This window comes from Papio anubis, chromosome 3, assembly GCF_008728515.1.
Source record: "Papio anubis isolate 15944 chromosome 3, Panubis1.0, whole genome shotgun sequence".
Lineage (NCBI taxonomy): Eukaryota > Metazoa > Chordata > Mammalia > Primates > Cercopithecidae > Papio > Papio anubis.
In genome coordinates this window covers 70,535,762-70,554,842 of record NC_044978.1, presented here as the reverse complement: position 1 = coordinate 70,554,842, position 19,081 = coordinate 70,535,762, and the positions used below count along the sequence as shown (strand labels likewise).

Genomic DNA, 19,081 nt, shown 5'->3' with positions numbered 1-19,081 from the left:
GCTATAAAGACATATGCACATGTATGCTTACTGCGGCACTATTCACAATAGCAAAGACTTGGAACCAACCCAAATGTCCATCAATAACAGACTGGATTAAGAAAATGTGGCACATATACACCATGGAATACTATGCAGCCATAAAAAAGGATGAGTTCCTGTCCTTTGTAGGGACATGGATGCAGCTGGAAACCATCATTCTCAGCAAACTATTGCAAGAACAGAAAACCAAACACCACATGTTCTCACTCATAGGTGGGAATTGAACAATGAGAACACTTGGACACAGGAAGAGGAACATCACACACCAGGGCCTGTTGTGGGGTTGTGGGAGGGGAGAGGGATACCATTAGGAGATATACCTAATGCAAATGACAAGTTAATGGGTGCAGCACACCAACATGGCACATATATACATATATAACAAACCTGCACGTTGTATACATGTACCCTAGAACTTAAAGTATAATAACAAATTAATTAATTAAATAATAGTGCTAAGCTACTGTTTTGTAGCAGTTTGTTACACAGCAAAAGTTAGCTAATATGGTAGCTTTTGTGCTCCTTAGTTTATTTCTAACTTTTTCTACTTATGTTTACAGAACCTATTCAAAGACACAAAACTAACTGTAGCCGATTTCATTATTATTCCAAAAGGATTTTACATCCCAATGCCATAAAATTGGCAGCTTCCCTGCCCCATTGACATTGGGCTTTGTTTTATGATTTGCTTCAGCCAAGGGCACATGAGTGGTTATAACACATGCCACACATGAGTGGAAGCTTTAAGAGCTGTTGTACATTTTGGCCAGCTGTTTCCTCCCTCTGCCACAAAATAGCATGTCCTCAGCAGTGGATGCCTCTTCACTCTGGATTCTGGAATGATAAGGACGGATGAAGCAGAGCCTAAAGCCAATCTGCAGTTACTGCAGCCTACATGTAAGCTGAGTGAATAATACATCTTTGCAGTTGTAAGCAAAGTTGGGGATTGTTTGCTATGCAGAATAGCCTTGTAAAGCTTGACTGATAAAATTATTCAAGAGTAACCCTACAAAAAAAATCACTTGAGTGAAGAGTTTAGTTCTAACTTTACATAAACAAATTTTGTTTTTTTAATGTGCAAGATGTAAAATATACTTTCAGTCTCTATGGGTTTCTCTTATTGAAAAGGATCCTTTAGTTATCTAAAATAGCATGTTTCTATAGGATATAGTCTATTAATTACTCATTACATAGCAATAGATACTGGCAAAATATGTCAACGTAAACATTATAGACACTGCCCAGTTTATACGACACCAAAAAAAAAAAAAAAAAAAAAAGCCAACATAGGCTGCTCTTTCATGGAGACCTTTAGTATGCCCATAACTGTAGCATACCTCCCCCCATACACACATATAAGGAAGGAAGCCTTCCCTCTATGTGATGAGTATCTCCTAACTTCTAAGATAATGAACAGGATAAATGCTAACAAACTGACGAGTTGCTGAGAAAAATGAATGCTTCCTTTGTGAGTGAGACTCTGAGAGTGAGTAGAGCACTTACTGGGCTAGGGATAGAATCAGGATCCAGCTTCTTCTGGGGCTGTGGCGGACCAGCCAGCTGTGCAGGACCTCCGGGGAAGCCTCCTGGGTAAGAGAGTTGTGCGCCTGCCATCTGGGGGCCAGAGTTGGCTGCTTGGAAAAAATTTAAAGAAAAATGACTATCATCCCAAATCCAGCATGTAAGACTTGTGACGATATTATGCTGTTTAGTCAAGCATGTTGTATTTTTCATCTTATTAAAAAAGGCAAGGAGTCAAGTGTGAATGTGGTTCCCCATTTCTTTGCTCTTGCCAAAACTCTTCAAACACTACCATTTCTTAAAAGTAAGTGATAAATACTTAGTAACATAGGAACAAAGCTGATTTTCAGTTAAGGGTTCCCCCGGGTAACCCAAAGCATTTCCCTGCACCCTGTCTACCTTACCCTGCTGTGGAGGATATCCAGCACCCAGGGTCTGGCCTGGAAGAGGTGGGGGCTGGTACTGAGAATTTGGAGGAGGAGGCCCAGAGAGCCCATCTGGCCTGTACATTGGTGGAAGCAAAGGTGAGGCACCAGGACCATTGAGTGTGGTGGGTGGTGGTGGAAGAACTTGAGATCCAGGTTGCAAAATGGAAGGCTGTGGAGGTCGTGGAGGAGTCTGCAATGATGTGGCTGACAGAGGGCCAGGGGGTCCCTGGCTTGGAGGAGCCATGCCTGAACCTGCGTGAGAAAGAAGACCAGCCCACTTAAATACCACATTTCTCAACTCTCTGACTTCTGCAAAGTACACGACAGAGATGCTTGTTTTCCTGACATAAAGCAAGAGGACACCCTTAGAAATATATGTTTGGGGTTTTTTTTTTTTTTTTTTTGCCACAAATTGAAATCTTCATTCAGAAAACAGAACAAATACTATTTTACACAACTGGGATTTTTTTTTAGGACAGGGTCTTGCTCTGTCACTGAGGCTGCAATGCAATGGCAAGATAATGGATCACTGTAGCCTCAACATCCAGGGCTCCAGTGATCCTCCCACCTCAGCCTCCCAAGTAGCTAAGACTACAGGCACACACCACCATGCCAAGTTCATTTTCTTTTTTTTTGTGTGTGTGTGTGTGTGGAGATGGGGTCTCATGATGTTGCTCAGGCTGGTCTCAAACTCCTGGGCTCAAGCAGTACTTCCTCCTTGGCCTCCCGAAGTGCTGGGATTATAGGTGTGAGCCACCATGCCTGGTCTGGAAAATTTTTAAAAGGTAAAAGCAACATTTATAATTTAAGTGAGGGAATTCATAGGATAAATTTTAACTCAGTTGTGTAATTACATGATATACGCATTAATTAAAGAATTTGTATCTGGTACAAAAATCTAGAAAATCATATAAAAATTCTATTACATAACAAGCATTACTCAGGTAAATTGCACATTCAATAAATTATTTGCATCCTGTGCGTGACTTGACCAAACAAATTTCAGAATTAGGTAGAAATAACCAGAGAGAAGAGAAGGGCCACCAACATGCTCTCCAATCATATTGGAAACAGCTGTAAAACCAGATTATGGGTTGCTTCTTTGGAGACTTACCCATTTTGAAATGAGTAAAAGACAGAAAATAGAGGGGTTTAGTTTCAGAAAACTAATTTTAAGTAACATGAAAATATTCTTCATCTAGATAAATGGCCGACTGTGCTGTCATTACAGTGGAGCTTTCCACGACTCATAGGATATACAGCATTTCTGTTGATGTAAATCTCAGTACTGTGACTCTTTCCTCTCTTATTCTTCTCTTTTCTGCCTCACAACATCTGAGCTTCCATTCTTTCCATGATCTAAACACATAATTAAAATGCACTGTGAAACAATGAGTACTATATTTCTGATTTGGGGGCCCCATCACAAACAATACAAGGTTTAAATTATCCTTATTTTATTTCTTAAAATAATTTCACTGTTCTAATGCTTATTTGTTAAGTCAGGATTTTTTGTCTTTTTTTATTGTTCAATCATTGAATGGAAGGTATTCTGAGGGTCCTTCAATTACCTTGAAATAAGTGGCAGCATGATCAAGAAAACAATTAACTATAGCCCTACATAAGATAGATGCTTTATTATTAAAATGTCCAAATACTACTTCAACACAGTATGCCCTAGTTACATCTATTTTAAAAATGAAGAAAACCTCTCTCATTAAAAATAACCAGGACACAAGGCAGTCAATAAACACTAACAATAAAACTATTACCATAGCTGTTGATTTGCATAGCACTGAGCTGGCTGCCCAGCTGGGTGACAGATGAAGTGGACATAGGACTTGGGTAAGATGATTGTGCAGAGGGTTGGTATGGTGCATATGAGGATGCCACATTGTTGACAGGTGGAGGGCCTGGAAATCTGAGCAAGGAAAACAGGATGTTAAGCAGTATTACAGCATCTCAAGCAAATGACATACAACAGTGTAATTAAATAAGCCTGTCTAGTGGGCCTAGGAAAATGACTGATATTATACACTAAATCTTTAATTAAGCTTGACGTGAGCTCAATATGATCATGTAGCATCATCTTATATTTATGCTCACATGCTGAACATACCGAGATAGAAAAAAAAATCCTACTGTGAGCATAAAACCAGTTCTGGAAATCAGTTTGGGAAACTGAGCCCACCAGAGCCTTATCTATACTAAAGTTAACCATCAGTAGAACGAAAATCAAGAAAACAATACAGCCAGAAGCAGTGGCTCATGCCTATAATCCTAGCACTTTGGGAGGCTGAGGTGGGAGGACAACTTGAGCCCAGGAATTCAAGACCAGCCTGGGCAACATAGTGAGACCCTGTCTCTACGAAAAATAAAACAAAATAAAATAAAAAGTTAACCAGGAGTGGTGGCACTACTTGGACAGTTGAAGTAAGAGGATCACTTGAGCCCAGGAGGTCAAGGCTACAGTGAGCTGAGACTGCGCCACTGCACTCTAGCCTGGCAACAGAGCCAGACTCTGTCCCAAAGAGAAAAAAAAAAAAATCTAAAAAGTACATCATGCTTTACCTTTGATTTAGCTTGAACTTATTAGACATTTATTTTTTTCTTGTTCTGCATTAAACAATGGCCACTATCTGGACAGTGTACCTAGCATGGTTAATCTGCCAAATGAGATTAAAGCCTGCCTGAGAGTCACATTATAAATTCTTATGAATTTTAAATAAAATTGAATTTTCCCAAATGGTATACTCTGCTTTCGATTTCTCTGTAAACTGGAAACTATTTCCCCATGGCCCATGTCTTGCCTTCTGCCTCCTACTGCCATTGAGAGGTTAGGAGCAGAGCCTGAGGGAAGCCACTGCTTGCCTAAAGTCTCACAATTTATTTGTGACAACACTAGGACCAGCGTTCTTCCAGGTCTTCAGTGAGTGCACTTTTCAAAGCATCACACTAATTTTATGTTGTCATTTTTCTCCATATGTTTAAATTGATTATTACAAACAAAACAGAAAATTAACCTTCCAACCATTACTCTGAGTGAACGACATTTAGCATATTTGCAGAATAATATCTCACACCTTGAGATAAATAGGTGAGTGATGAAAACGCTCTTTTCCACTCATACCTCTGAACAGCTTATTTCTGCAGTCTATGTTTTATAGGAAGCCGGAATTGACTTTATAACTTAGGACTCTTCTGTAATGATGCAGAAAAGCCTGCCTAATAAAATACATGTTGCAAGAAAAAAAAAGAAAGAAAGAAAATGCTCTTTCCATTGTACCCACAAGTACAAGCTATCCTATAGCAGAAAATTATCTAGAAATGATTGAATGAATAACACTGTAACCCAAAAATATTGTTAAACAAAACTATCCAATTTCTCTCCTGTCAAATTTTCCAAAAACCCCAACACAGTTAGACTAAGCACCGTTTGACTTAAATACTTTTTGGAAGAAAATGAATAAAAGATAGAAAATACAAACATTAACTTTTCACAGTAAAAGTTTTCTTTATATCTCTAATCAATTAATGACACTGGTGACACACAAGCACAAAAAATCTAATTCTAGTCTCACATGACACATTTAAAATATGTTGTGATCACTAAAAAAATGATTTCAAGAATTATATTAAAGGTCTGTTTTGTAAATCCATTGTTTCCTAAGATGAAAACATTTCTTCTTTTTAAGAAATAATACTTTGTCATCTTTTAAAAAAACTTTGTCCGCCAGGCGCGGTGGCTCACACTTGTAATCCCAGCACTTTGGGAGGCTGAGGCAGGCAGATCACGAGGTCAGGAGATCGAGATCATTCTGGCTAACACGGTGGAACCCCATCTCTACTAAAAATACAAAAAATTAGCCGGGCGTGGTGGCGGGTGCCTGTAACCCCAGCTGCTCGGGAGGCTGAGGCAGGAGAATGGCGTGAACCCCGGAGGTGGAGCTTGCAGTGAGCCAAGATCACATCGCTGCACTCCAGCCTGGGCGACATAGCGAGACTCTGTCCCAAAACAAACCAACAGCCAAAAAACTTTGTCATAGGGAATAAATGAAGTAATTACACACAGGCAGAATACACATGTACTACAGAATATATTCATGGATGCAGTGAGGTACGATTACACACTTTGGATTTGATAAGCAGAAACTGGGGATGCTGCATTTATATGGAGAAAAAAGCCCCCCAAAACAATGTCAAAGGTGTTTCATAAATGTTAATACTTTTAAATATACAATTCCGTGAATCATTTTTTGTTTTTACAATACAGGTAGGACAAAATATATTTCAAACAGGAGTTATAACACAAGCAGCTTCAAGTATTTTTTTTTAACTTAACAAAAGTTAAGGATTTAAGGATTTAAAATAGAGAATGAGAGACTGTATAACCATCAGTTATTACTTTCAACCCATAAATGCCTACTTATCATTCAGTGCCTAACATATAGCCCAGGAGTTAGGTTTCAGAAATTCACAAATATATTATTTCTTTCTGACCAACTTAAATATGGTAAGTTTTAAATAGATTTGGTTTTTAAAAGCAATTATTATCAATTTTAAAATAAACAGAATAGTATTAAATGGCTAACAAAACCCTCACATAAATGAGGAAAGCGATGAAAGAACATCTTAAATATACAAATTTGTTTAATTTAATTTTTTTTTTTTTTTTTTTTTTGAGATGGAGTTTCATTCTTGTCGCCCAGGCTGGAATGCAATGGCAAGATCTCAGCTGCAACCTCCGCCTCCCGGGTTCAAATGATTCTCCTACCTCAGCCTTCCGAGTAGCTGGAATTACAGGCACGCACCACCATGCCCAGCTAATTTTTGTACTTTTAGTAGAGGCAGGGGAGACAGGGTTTCACCATGTTGGCTAGGATGGTCTCAATCTCTGGACCTCGTGATCCGCCCACCTCAGCCTCCCAAAGTGCTGGGATTACAGGCGTGAGCCACAGCGCCCCGCCCATATTTTTTAACTTCATTACTTTATTCAAAATCACATAGCATGTCGTACAAAGCAGAGGTGGGAATCCAAGTCCTCCTGCCGTAGCACAGAAACCTGGTGTACCACTATAGCTAAGCCACTTAATCTCTGTAGCTCGAAGCTTTCAAATTCTGAAAAAGAGCAAGTAAAATGGAATGATCCCTTTTTTTTTTTTTTTTTGCTATAATGTTAAAATGAAGAACCATACAGAGTTAAATAAATGTTTCTCATGTTGACTGCCTTTATTTAACACGGCTCTAGACTGAAAAACATTCAATTATATATTTTAATTTACGGTTTCATTGAATGTCAAGTATGTATTTTAATTTACTGTTTCACTGAATGTCAGAGAAGGGCAGATTCACCATCAGAAAGAATTCAATAAAGAATTACTACCAGATTATTAATAAAACCTGAAAATTTAGCCTCGATTTAATCCTAATCCTCTGTAGAGTTGACTCCGTTTTCTGTGGCCTGTTCAACTTCAAACACTTCCCATTTTCAAGTTTGCAACAAATTGCTCAAGAAATGAGATGTATGCTGAAGTTTGTATGCGGAATTAAGATGCCAAATTTTTCAAAATCTGATTGAAACAAAATCAGAATTTTGAATACCTAGCCCATAGAATAGAAAAAAATGAAAGTTCCACCACATCCTAGCATCGTTTCCCACATTAAATAAAATTGAAGAAAAAACAACTACTTCTCATATTTTTATTGCTCCTTCATCTTTTGTTGCAATCAATTTCTTAGTAGATTCACACATATCAGCTTCAATTTGGGAAGATGGGTCCCCTGTTCCCTCAAATTCACTGTTTCTTCATCAGAATACATCACTTACAATTGATTGATTGAATTTTTATCTTATAATTTAAAACACTGATTTTTAGGTTGCAGATTTTATTTAATATCCTACCCAGTAGTAACTCTATGTAGATAACTTTAGCACTGCTTGCCAAGTTTAAGACATTTATTCTTCCTCAGTCAAATCAAAAAGACAAATAACTAGGTACGACTTTTAAATTTTATAAAACATTATATTTAAAATAGCAGTATTTTAAACATAAAAATTTTACATGTTAAACTCAAATCAACGTAGTAACTTTTTTATATCTTGTTTCTATTTGATAATTTAGAAACAGTAAAATTAAAATATTTCTTTGGTATACTAAGTACAAATGACACAGATAAAATGCTGGAATTCCCATTGAAAAGTCATATGCCATCTATGCTCTTTGACAGCCTCTGTCATCAGACTGGTATGATTCACCTGCACAATCACGATGCACTTTACCCTTGCATTGCGCTACATTCACAGAATCGTGTCCCATGAGGGCAAGGCAGCAGGAAGGCTCAGCCTGAAATACTACACTTTTCCCTGACTTTTTCACTTTTTAACCCCAATTCTAACCTTCAATCCAGTATGCAAGTTGTAGCAAGTGAACAGTAGAAGACAGGGAGTAAAATCTATCAGTACTTCCCTAGGAATCACCATAAAAGCAGCTTCTTTAAGCTGTCAAGAGATTCCTGAGCTGTCATGAGTAACTACATTGAGCTCTAAGGATGGACATTTTATAAACAGTGGACTTTTCAGCCAATGGAAATGATACTGACAAATGCTAAGGTGTTGAGTCCATGGGCACTGTGCACTGGGAAAGGTACTCTGCATGCGTTAATCATTAAAATCCTCAAAACCATGTATTATTGTTAAAATCGTCATGAGCAAACCGAGGCACATGGAGGTTAGGTAACTTATCTAGCTAGTAACCATCTAGGCCAAGATGAGCAAACATGTCCTGACTCTAGAGTCCTCCGCTCTTCACTGGGCCAGACCCTGTGCTGGGCTCACAATCACAAAGTTAGGGCCTGCTTGATGGCAAAGTCTATGGTTTACTCACTCCTAAGCAACCTACTCAAGTGAAATAAATGGCAATAAACAAAACAAAATCAATTCCAGGCTAATACCAGTGACCAAAACATTTTTCTAAACTTGAAACCAGCTGTTCAATCTCTGCATTTCTTTAAAAAAAAAAAAAAAAAAAAAAAAAAAAAAAAAAAAAAATCTGAGATGCCTGGAAGTTCACAACAATAATTTTTTTTTTTTTTTTTTTTTTTTTTCATTCCTTGAGACAGGGTCTCCCTCTGTCGCCCAGGCTGGAGTATAATAGCACAAACACAGTTCACTTCAGCTTTGACCTCCTGGCCTCAAGCTATCCTCTCACCTCAGCCTCTGAAGTAGCTGGGACCACAGGTGCATGCCACCATGCTTGGCTAATTTTTTAAATTTTTTGTAGTGATGGGGTCTCATCATGTTGCCCAGGCTGTCTCGAACTCCTGGGCTCAGGCGATCCTCTCATGTCAGCCTCCCAAAGTGTTGGGATTACAGACGTGAACCACCACACCCAGTAATGATGAATTTTTCTAGGTCTTCTCCCCTTTACTTCTGGACTGAGAGTTCTATATTCTCATTTTACAAGTGAGGAAAAAGAGGACGGGCATGGCCAAGGAACTTCACCAGTGTCCACAGGTGGTAAACTTCTTGAACCAGAAGAGGCATCTTGGTTCTCCGTCTTTTTGCTCTTCCTCTCTTGCCTTTCTATCACTCTTCTGAGACTCAGGGCAGTAGGGTCAAGTCCCGAGTAAGGCCCTTTGACTTCTTGCTCCAAGCTTAAACTACTATCACACTTAATGACCTACCCTCTGCATCCCATAGCTACCATTTCAACCGGCAAATGTTATCATGACAAACAAGAGCCAGCAAGTGCCAAACTCACAAATGCCCTGTAGGAGAATTAACCTGATGACTTAAAAAAATCCCGGAGGGAGTTTTCCTATTATGGAGGACTATAGGCTTCATGAAAGACCATGACTAAAAGGCTTCACCATTAGGAGGGTCTAGAGTCACATCTAGGGGTTACTGCCCACCCCTCCCCACCCCCAAACCTTGCTACCTGGGAAGGAATCTGAGAAATGAAGCCTCTGGGTAATCCTTGGAGAAACTCCAAAGCAAACACTGCCTGTGGCTTGGCACTGGCGTGGCACAGGTTCTCGGCAGCTACACCTCACCGGATAAACAATAATGGGATTTCTAACAAGGAAGGTTTGATGCTGGCTTCTTTCCCAGGGACTAGTCCCTAGTGGGCTGCAGGCTCTAAATATTTCATACATCTTGGCTTCTCCAGGCCTGCTTCCAACTTTTCTCTCCCTCAATTTATTATAAACACAAACACAAGATTTATTTCCTGTGTTGCTTTTACTACAGCTCTGCCTTTTGAGAATCCCTCACTGGGATCTGTGTGCCTTCCACATCAAGCTCCTAGACTTTACCATTGGCAACAATCTGATTTAATTTTAAAATATTTATTAAGCACCCATTGGCACTAAGCTCAGTTCTGTGAAGGATCCAAGAAAATAGAATGATTTAAAATTTTATTCAAGAATATAGGCCGTGGGCATCTAAAGGAATTAGAAATTGACATGAAATTCTAAAACAAACTGAACATAACTCAAAACTAAAATGTATGGTACTGACACAAGTACTTTTTGATACATTTTAAAATACCTACTAATATTGTCTTTTTCCTTCATAACTTTTCTTGTTTTTTTTTTGAGACAGGGTCTCACTGTGTTGCCCAGGCTGGAGTGCAATGGCACAGTCATAGCTCACTGCAGCCTTGACTTCCCAGGCTTACAGGATCCTCCCATCTCAACCTCTCCAGTAGCTAGGACTACAAGCATGCGCCACCAGGCCGGCTAATTTTTTCTATTTTTGTAGACACAGGGTCTCACTATGTTGCCTAGGCTGGTCTCAAACTCCTGGGCTCAAGCCATCTGCCCAACTCAACCCCTCAAAGTGCTGGGATTACAGCCGTGAACCACCATGCCCAGCCATAACTTTTCCTATTGCTTTGTTTCCTAGGGCAGTTATCTAATAGATCCTTTCAGGGATGTAGACATTTTAGTCAAACTTTCAACCAATAAACATATAAGCTTAGAAGGTATTTCTGAAATCATATTAGTTGAATATACAAACGAAGGCTGGAATCTACCTAGCTCACCTTTGTTGAGGGTGACCAGCAGCATGAGCTCCATTCTGACCAAACTGATGGGGCCCAGGAGGTGGAGGACCCGGAGGCAACATTCCCCCAGTGGCAGTGACCCCCAAAGGCCCTGCTGGCTTCATCATACCTGCAAGAGAGGGGCATGAATTTAGAAGTGCATTAAAGTACAAAGAGAGATGAAGCAAAGTCATTAGGTTAAAAATGAAAACTAGGTGGAGGAGGAGGGAAATAAATGGATTAGAACAAAATCTCTTTCAAGCTTAACCATCACCTACAGACCTGTCAATACCAGGCTCTGGCATGAGTATTTGACTATCATAATGATGAAAGAGCAGAAAAGAAGGGAACCATTTTATCACTAAACAGAAACTAAAACAGAAAAAAATAAATTTGCATATGACAGAGGCATTTGATAAAGCACATTATCACGCAAAGAATACTAGAACGCGCAATGAAAAATGGCAGTTAGATATCAGAAATAAACCTGGAAAAAGCAGGAAGGGTCATGGTAGAGCATTCTAACTATAACTAAATGGGGCATGGGGGAGAACACTAGAAATGCCTTTGACTTACAGCACAACAAAAGCAGATGGGGAGTAGGGTCTATCTTTCTAAAAATCCTGAGCACTTCCTTCAGAGCTTAATAATTTTTCCAGGATCCTAAATAGCTGGATGATAAACAGCTGGGGGACTGCTCACTGAGAGTCAGACTCATCATGCTTGCTCAGACAAAATATGGGACCACATGCAATTAATGAATGCTTCTGGGAATGACTCTTTTCATTTATTAGCAGCTCTTCTCAAATAGAGACCTTTAAAGACTTCTCTTTGGAACTGTCTTCAGACATTTCTGTCTGTTCTTCTCGAGAAATTGCAATAGAGGAGAGAAATCACTAGGCTTGGATTAGAGCAGTTCAAGGCCCCACATGGTTACTTATTAGTTGTATGACCCTGGGCAAGAAGCTTATCTTTAAGGACCTCAGTTTTCTTCCTGCAAAATGAAAGTCTTAAACTAGATTACCTGAGACCTCTTCTAGCTTCTAGAAAGAAAAAAAGAGAAAAACTTCAATTCTTCTATCTGCTCTCTCCACTTGCTTGTTTTCACTCATTCAATTTACTTTTGACCATACTCTGCTCTCTGGCAAGGTCTTCGATGACCACCTAACTGCCTGCTGTGCACTCCCCGCTTTCACTTCGTCGTAGTATCTCATATTAACGTTTCCTTTATTCCCTCAGATAGAAAGTTTATTCCCTTGGATAGAAAGGAATTGACTGATGACGTGTAGTCACCCAGGAAGAGTTTCTTATATTGTCATAATTGCTTTCGAGAGAATGCTTTCAGATGTTTGCATAATCTAAAATGACAGGTATCCATAGAAGTGCCAGTCTTCATAAATAATACTGAAACTTTTACAAGGTTTCTTCTCTTAAAATAGGATTCCTTAAACTGAGGACATTTTTATATTAATTCTACATAGTTTTACTTAGCAAATTCATATACCACTATTTTCAATAAATATTATCCTTATAACACTACATTTTAATACAAAGTTCTAAACCCCAAACCCAGCAAAGTTAGAAAAACATGAGACTTGCAGTCACAGACAACTTTGAATTTATGACTCTGATAAGGTATTTTATTTTTCAGAGCTTCAACTTGTAATCCCATGTCATGGCAATAATATTCCCTAGCTCCAAGGATTGTTCTGAGAATTAAATGAAGCAATGGATATGACAGTTTTCAAAACAGCTGTTTCATCTTCCCTGGCCATAGCCCCTGCTCTCTTTTCTTAAGCATTTTTATTCTAACAAAACATATGCACCATAATTACAAACACATTTATATTTTCATTTTAAAAACATTATTTTGGACAAATGTAGGCAATTCACAACAGTAGCATTAATATATTTTCAACTTCGGTCTTCTTTTTTTTTTTTTTCTTTCTTTTTTCTTATTTGCCTCCCGGCTCTCCAAAAATATTTCCCCCTTTTAAAAAATAAGTAGGACAATAGCAATTTTCGCAAAAACCCCTATAAACATGTCTAGAGAATTAAAAAAAAAAACAGCTCTGATAGATGCAAGCAGAATTTATACATCAATCTTACTGTGCTCTCTCTTTTGTTTGGGAATCAACTCTATGACAATGATTCAAATCATTCTGTGGCATTCTCAAATCATTCTCATTATTATTCAACATACACTTAAGGTGCCTTTGAGCCATTTGAGAGAAGAGACAACCATGTAAACAAATCATTACAATGTCTTGTGATGACTGTTACAATATGCAGAGGACTACCTAACTCTTCCTGGGGGAATTGAGAAGAGTTCAAAGAAGGACTGCTTGAGCTGAATCTTGAAGGAGAAGCAGTTTTCTTCATATAGAAGACAGGATAAGGGATTCCGGTTAGAAGGCAAAGCTTGAGCAAAGACATGAGAGAGATGGCACAATCAGGACAGGGGAAAGGCTTGGTGTGGAGAGGCTGGGAGGGAAAGTAGCCAGAGTGGAGGCTGTCCAGGTTGGCTGGGGTCAGACTGCAAAGTACTATGTGTCACTTGCACTCCACCCCCAGGGCAAAGGGAAGTCAGTATCATTGATATCTGCAAAGTCATAGTCTTCCCCCAGCCATGTTATTGGCATTTTCAAAAGTACTCAAACACAAAGAGAATCAGGTTCTTTATAGAGCAGTATGAGAATTTTAATAGGAAAGGAACACCATGCAATGAGAATGAGCTGTTCTTAGACAAACTCCACCAAAAAAAAAAAAACTCTAAGATCACAAGTTGGTCTCTAATACAGTGGCAGATACTATAGACCAGTAAACTCAACAATTCCAATCCCCTTCTTACTTGCTTTTCTATTAATATTAATACACCATCTTGAGGTGGAAAAGTGAAAATTCCTAGACTGCCTTACAATTTGTTTTGCCATGTGCTCTGAATTCAGCAAAGCAGCACACCTCTGGGAGACTCTGGTCAGCCTGGTGGCAGAGATGATTCTCCTGGGGGAGAAAGGTGGTGACTTCTGGTGGAATGGTCCTGCATGGGGAATGTTCACCTTCATGGACCACATACTCCCAAGTCTGGTTCTCTGCCTTTTTCTGACGTTTTGTTTCCTTCCTGATACCCTTTAACAAATCCCTTTCCACTAGAGGGTACTGTTATCAGCAAAGGAACACTGACCAAACCACATCACAGAAAAGCATGCCTTGAATTTGGTCCTGGACCTGACAAACTAAAACCAAAAGTAAAAGCCATTTGTTGGGGGCAAAAATGTTTATCTAAAATAAACAAAGATAAGCTCCCTATTATATGGGTAGAATTGTAATGGCTATGGTCCCTAAAGCACCATGTTGGATGGTGCACCTACATAAGCTCACTATTAGGAGCCCTATCACCACCCCACAGCCCCTGTTCTAGTTATAGGACATTAATAATTCTTAACTCTCAGTCTCCAGACCAGTGTCCTCAACCAAGGGCGATTTTGTTCCTAAAATAGGACATCTGGCAATGTCTGGGACATTTTTGGTTGCCACAACTCCTAGAAGGTTGGGGGAGGTACTACTGGCATCCAGTGGATAGGGACCAAGGATGCTACTAAATATCCCACAAGGCACAGGATGGCACCCTGCTACCCTCCCCCAACAAAGAATTCGTTGGCCCCAAATGTCAATAGTGCTGAAGTTGAAAAACCCTGCTGCAGAGAGCAGTACGCCCAGCTGTAACTACTTCTCCACACTTACTAATGTGCTATGTAGCTTTCTAAAATGTACATACATTGGATTGTGACCCTTCCCAGATTAAATCACTTCAGTGGCACTCTACTGCCCTTACAATAAAGTCTAAATTCCTTAAAATGATCCCACATTTCCCCACCAGTGGCATCTCTCACGGTTCCCATGCTACTCCCCAGCTATGCCAAATGTCTTGCAGGTCCTGAAAAGTACCGCCTTCCAATCCCAGCAAACTGCCTCCTGACCTGGCCAATTCTCACTCATGTTTCAAGGCATTCCCTCCAGGAAGGAGCCCTTCCACCCTACGTCTTGTTTAGGCGCCCCTGCCACATGCTTCCATACCACCCTCTACTTCCTTTACAATAATACTTCCCCCCAAAATTGTCATTGTTAATTTATTTAGTGCATTTCTCACTAAGTAAACACTATGAGGACTGAGATTAGGCTTATTTTATTCAATGTCATATTACCACAATTATTTTGTTCATCAAATAAATCTGTTAAATTTGTGGCTGGGTGCAGTGGCTCATGTCTGTAATTTCAGCACTTTGGGAGGCCAAGGCAGGAGGATGGCTTGAGGCCAGGAGATCGAGACAGCACTGGGCAACACAGTGAGACCCCATCTTTACAAAAAAAATTTAAAATTAGCTCGGCATGGTGGAGCACACCTATAGTAATAGCCACTTCGGAATCTGGGGCAGGAGGATCATTTGAGCCCGGGAGTTCAAGGCTGCAGTGAGCTATAATCTCGTCACTGCAATCCAGCCTGAGCAACAAAGCAAGACCCTGTCCCTTAAAAAAAAAAAAGTGTTAGTATACAGCACTAGCTTTACAAAACCACAATGAATAGGCATAAATGGAGATATGATAATGTGAGCAACACAAAGCAAGAGTTAGCACTGGCCAGATCTACAGTGGAACAGATATTTCAAGGAATCACAACAAGTTTGCTTGTGTCTGTCAGGAGACCAATAAAAGGATCACTAAAAGGTTAGACAAGACACATGAAGACTGAAGATTAAGGTATCTAAGGTTATTCAGCACTGTATAATCAGAGATATAAGAGATGGGGTAATTTAGTGAAAGTCTTAAATAATTAAACCAAAACACCATAATATGCATAGAAAGGTATATTTGCAGAGAGTATAATAGCCTGGTTATTCACCTGATATTTAATATCCATTAAGTAAGGAGAAATCAGTTTAAATTAAAGTGTGAAGGATTTAATCCAACAAAGACAGTTTTTAAAAACACTGGTAAGGCCAGGTGCCGAGGCTAACTCCTATAATATCAGCACTTTGCGAGGCCAAGGCGAGAGGATCACTTGAGCTGAGGAGTTCAAGACCAGCCTGAGAAACACAGGGAGACCTCATCTCTACCAGCTACTCGGAAACTCGGCAAGAGAGCAAAACCCTGTCTCAAATAAATAAATTAATTTAATTTAATTAAATATTGGTAAATACCAGAGTGTTTTGCTAATGAGTGCTACAGTTTGTCATTCACTTCATTGAATAAACATTTATAATTAGCTCAATTTAACCATTCCACTGTATACATATTTCAAAACAATATGTTGTACATAATATGTATGTATATATAGTTTTTTATTTGCCAATTAAAAAAAAATTTTTTTAAAGCAGTCATGACTGCCTTCTCTGCTCCAGGAACATCTACTATAGGAACATCTATTATAACACAGTATGGCAAATAGTATAGAGGCCTACAAAAGTATTAGAACACAAAAGTAGAATTCAAATTAGATTTGCATTGTATAAAAAAATCCCTCTGGCTCAGGAGTTGATGGTTTGGAAAAAGGCAGTATTGGAGACAGGGATAATAGTTACAAGATCATTTTAGTAATCCATGTGAGAGATGGATGGATTGAACAAAAAGAGTGACAGGAGAATGGAAAGGAGAAAGCAGGTAGGAAACCTGTTTACAATCACTCCAAAAAGATTTGGGAGACCAATTGCATTGCAGGAGGTAAAAACGAGGGAGAGGTGTTTTTGTGTGTTTGTTTGTTTGAGAGAGTCTCACTCTGTTCCCCAGGCTAGAGTGCAGTGGCATGATCTTGGCTTACTGCAACCTCCATCTCCCCGGTTCAAGAGATTCTCATGCCTTAGCCTCCCAAATAGCTGAGATTACAAGCATGTGCCACTACGCCTAGCAAATTTTTTTTTTTCTATTTTTTTTGTAGAGACTGGGATTCACCATGTTGGCCAGGTCAGTCTCAAACTCCAGGCCTTAACTGATCCACTTGTCTTCGTCTCCCAAAGTGCTAGGATTACAGGCGTGAGCCACCACACCCCACCAAGTTTGTTTTTGTTTTTGTTTTTTTTAAAATAAAGTTTCTGGTGTGGATCACCAAATAAATGATGCTAATGAGTGAGATCTGAAATGCCAGAAAACATAGGCTTCCACGATGAATATGGAATTGTTTTGGGTATGGTGATTGTGACATGCCTCAACAAAGGTAGACAACTGGAAATATGGGTCTAGAGCAAGCTCTTCCAACCCATGGCCCACATGTGGCCCAGGACAGTTTTGAATGTGGCCCAATACAAATTTGAAAACTTTCTTAAACCATTATGAGATCTTTTTGATTTATTTTTTTTTAGCTCATCAGCTATTGTTAGTGTACTTTATGTGTGGTCCATGACAATTCTTCTCCCAGTGTGGCCCAGGAAAGCCAAAAGACTGGACACCCCTGACCTAGAGCTTAGGAGAGGCATCTGGGCTGGAGAAACAGATCTGAGAGACAAGCACTTTCTGTGAATGATCCAGCTTAGGGAAAAATCTACAGAGTGGGAGAACAGTGGTGAAGATGGAACATGGAGGGAGAAGCAGTAACACTTAAGGGTCATGTAGAACCCCTTTCAAAGAAATGTCCAGAAAGCAACCAAAAAAAATGGGCACAATGTTTACACCTATAATCCCAGCACTTTGGGAAGCGGAGGCAGGTGGATCACTTGAGGTCAGGAGTTCAAGACAAGCCTGGCCAACATGGTGAAACCCCATCTCTACTAAAAATACAAAAATTACCCGGGCATGGTGGTGGGCACCTGTAATCCCAGCTACTCAGGAGGCTGAGGCAGGAGAATCACTAGAACCTAGGAGGCGGAGGTTGCAGTGAACTGAGATCGCACCACTGCACCCCAGCCTGGTGGACAGAGGGAGACTCCACCTCAAAAAACAACAAAAGGATAGTGTCATTGAAACCAAAGGAGAAAAGAGTTTCATAAAAATGAGAGTGGTAAACAGTGTCAAATACAAAAGAGGACAGACAGCACAATGTCTTCTGCTTGAGAAATAGGACACCGATAGTCCTGGTGAGGGAAGTGGAAGTGTGGATGGGGTGACAAACTATGGAGTGTAAACTATGCTGAGCCATGGAGGGAAGGAGAGGTAAAGGTGGAGATCACCAAGCATAGTGAGTACTTTCTCAAGAAGATGCCTGTGAAGAGGGAAGCGTGAACAATACAAAGTGTTATACTTAGGTGTGTATGCAGTTTGTTTTTTGTCTTCTTGAGAGATCTGGGTATGAATCCTAGTGCTACTACTTGCTATCTGTGACCTTAGACAAGTCACATGACACCACAACACCAGACATTCAGTTTTTTTACCTGCAAAAATAACTTACTGCATAGCACTGTATGAGGATTAAATAAGACAGTACAGGGAAAGCTTTTAGGGCCAGACTTCGATACATCATAAAAAAAGAATAATTTATAATTATCTTCATAAATAAATGCTGAGGAGAAATGAACCACCAGATAGAAAGTGGAGGGGTTAATGGTTTCTACAGGATCCAGTAAGGCAAGATTATAGACATTCTGGAGAGGATTGTCCTGAACAAGAAGAGGGAGGCTTCATCTGGACATCTTTAAAATCTGGGGAGGAATAAATCATAAGAGTGACTTTCCACAGGTAATTCACAATCTCAGAGCATCTTCTGCAGCATACTCTGTGTGGCTGCTAACATCAAGCCCCGCTACAGGGAGTCCTTACCCCTTGCTGACTTTGCACTATATACATTCTACCTGGCACAGCCTGGATCCCGGATATCTGAGCTAGTTCCAGTGAGTCCTGAGAGTTTCTCATTGATTTATACAAGGTCCATTTGTATAAAGAATTGTACAAAGAATTATCCTCACATATAACTGATGGGCAGATTAATCTAGGGCCAATCCTAGACAAGGATACGTAAATGTAATTCATTTATAAATTTAATTCTTTTTTTATTCAATGTTTACAATAACCTTACACCACTAATTAACAGCAAGAACAAGACTCACAGTAAAAATAAAACAG

The 19,081-nt window shown here is 39.5% G+C and overlaps 1 protein-coding gene across 6 annotated transcripts in view; it reads right to left on the bottom strand.

Annotated features, from left to right (window-relative positions):
• The window catches only part of SEC24D (SEC24 homolog D, COPII coat complex component), a 113,800-nt gene that overhangs the window by 89,105 nt on the left and 5,614 nt on the right, over positions 1–19,081 (bottom strand). For 4 of the 6 annotated variants that reach the window (XM_009207473.3, XM_009207475.4, XM_009207476.2 and 1 more), the window contains exons 3-6: positions 11,036–11,165; positions 3,764–3,912; positions 1,968–2,243; positions 1,546–1,676 (exon numbers count right to left, since the gene is read on the bottom strand). In XM_009207473.3, coding sequence (XP_009205737.1) covers positions 1,546–1,676; positions 1,968–2,243; positions 3,764–3,912; positions 11,036–11,165 — 686 coding nt within the window. The remainder of the gene's footprint in view (positions 1–1,545; positions 1,677–1,967; positions 2,244–3,763; positions 3,913–11,035; positions 11,166–19,081) is intronic. The other 2 variants (XM_009207477.4, XM_003899121.2) reach the window with 1 other exon arrangement.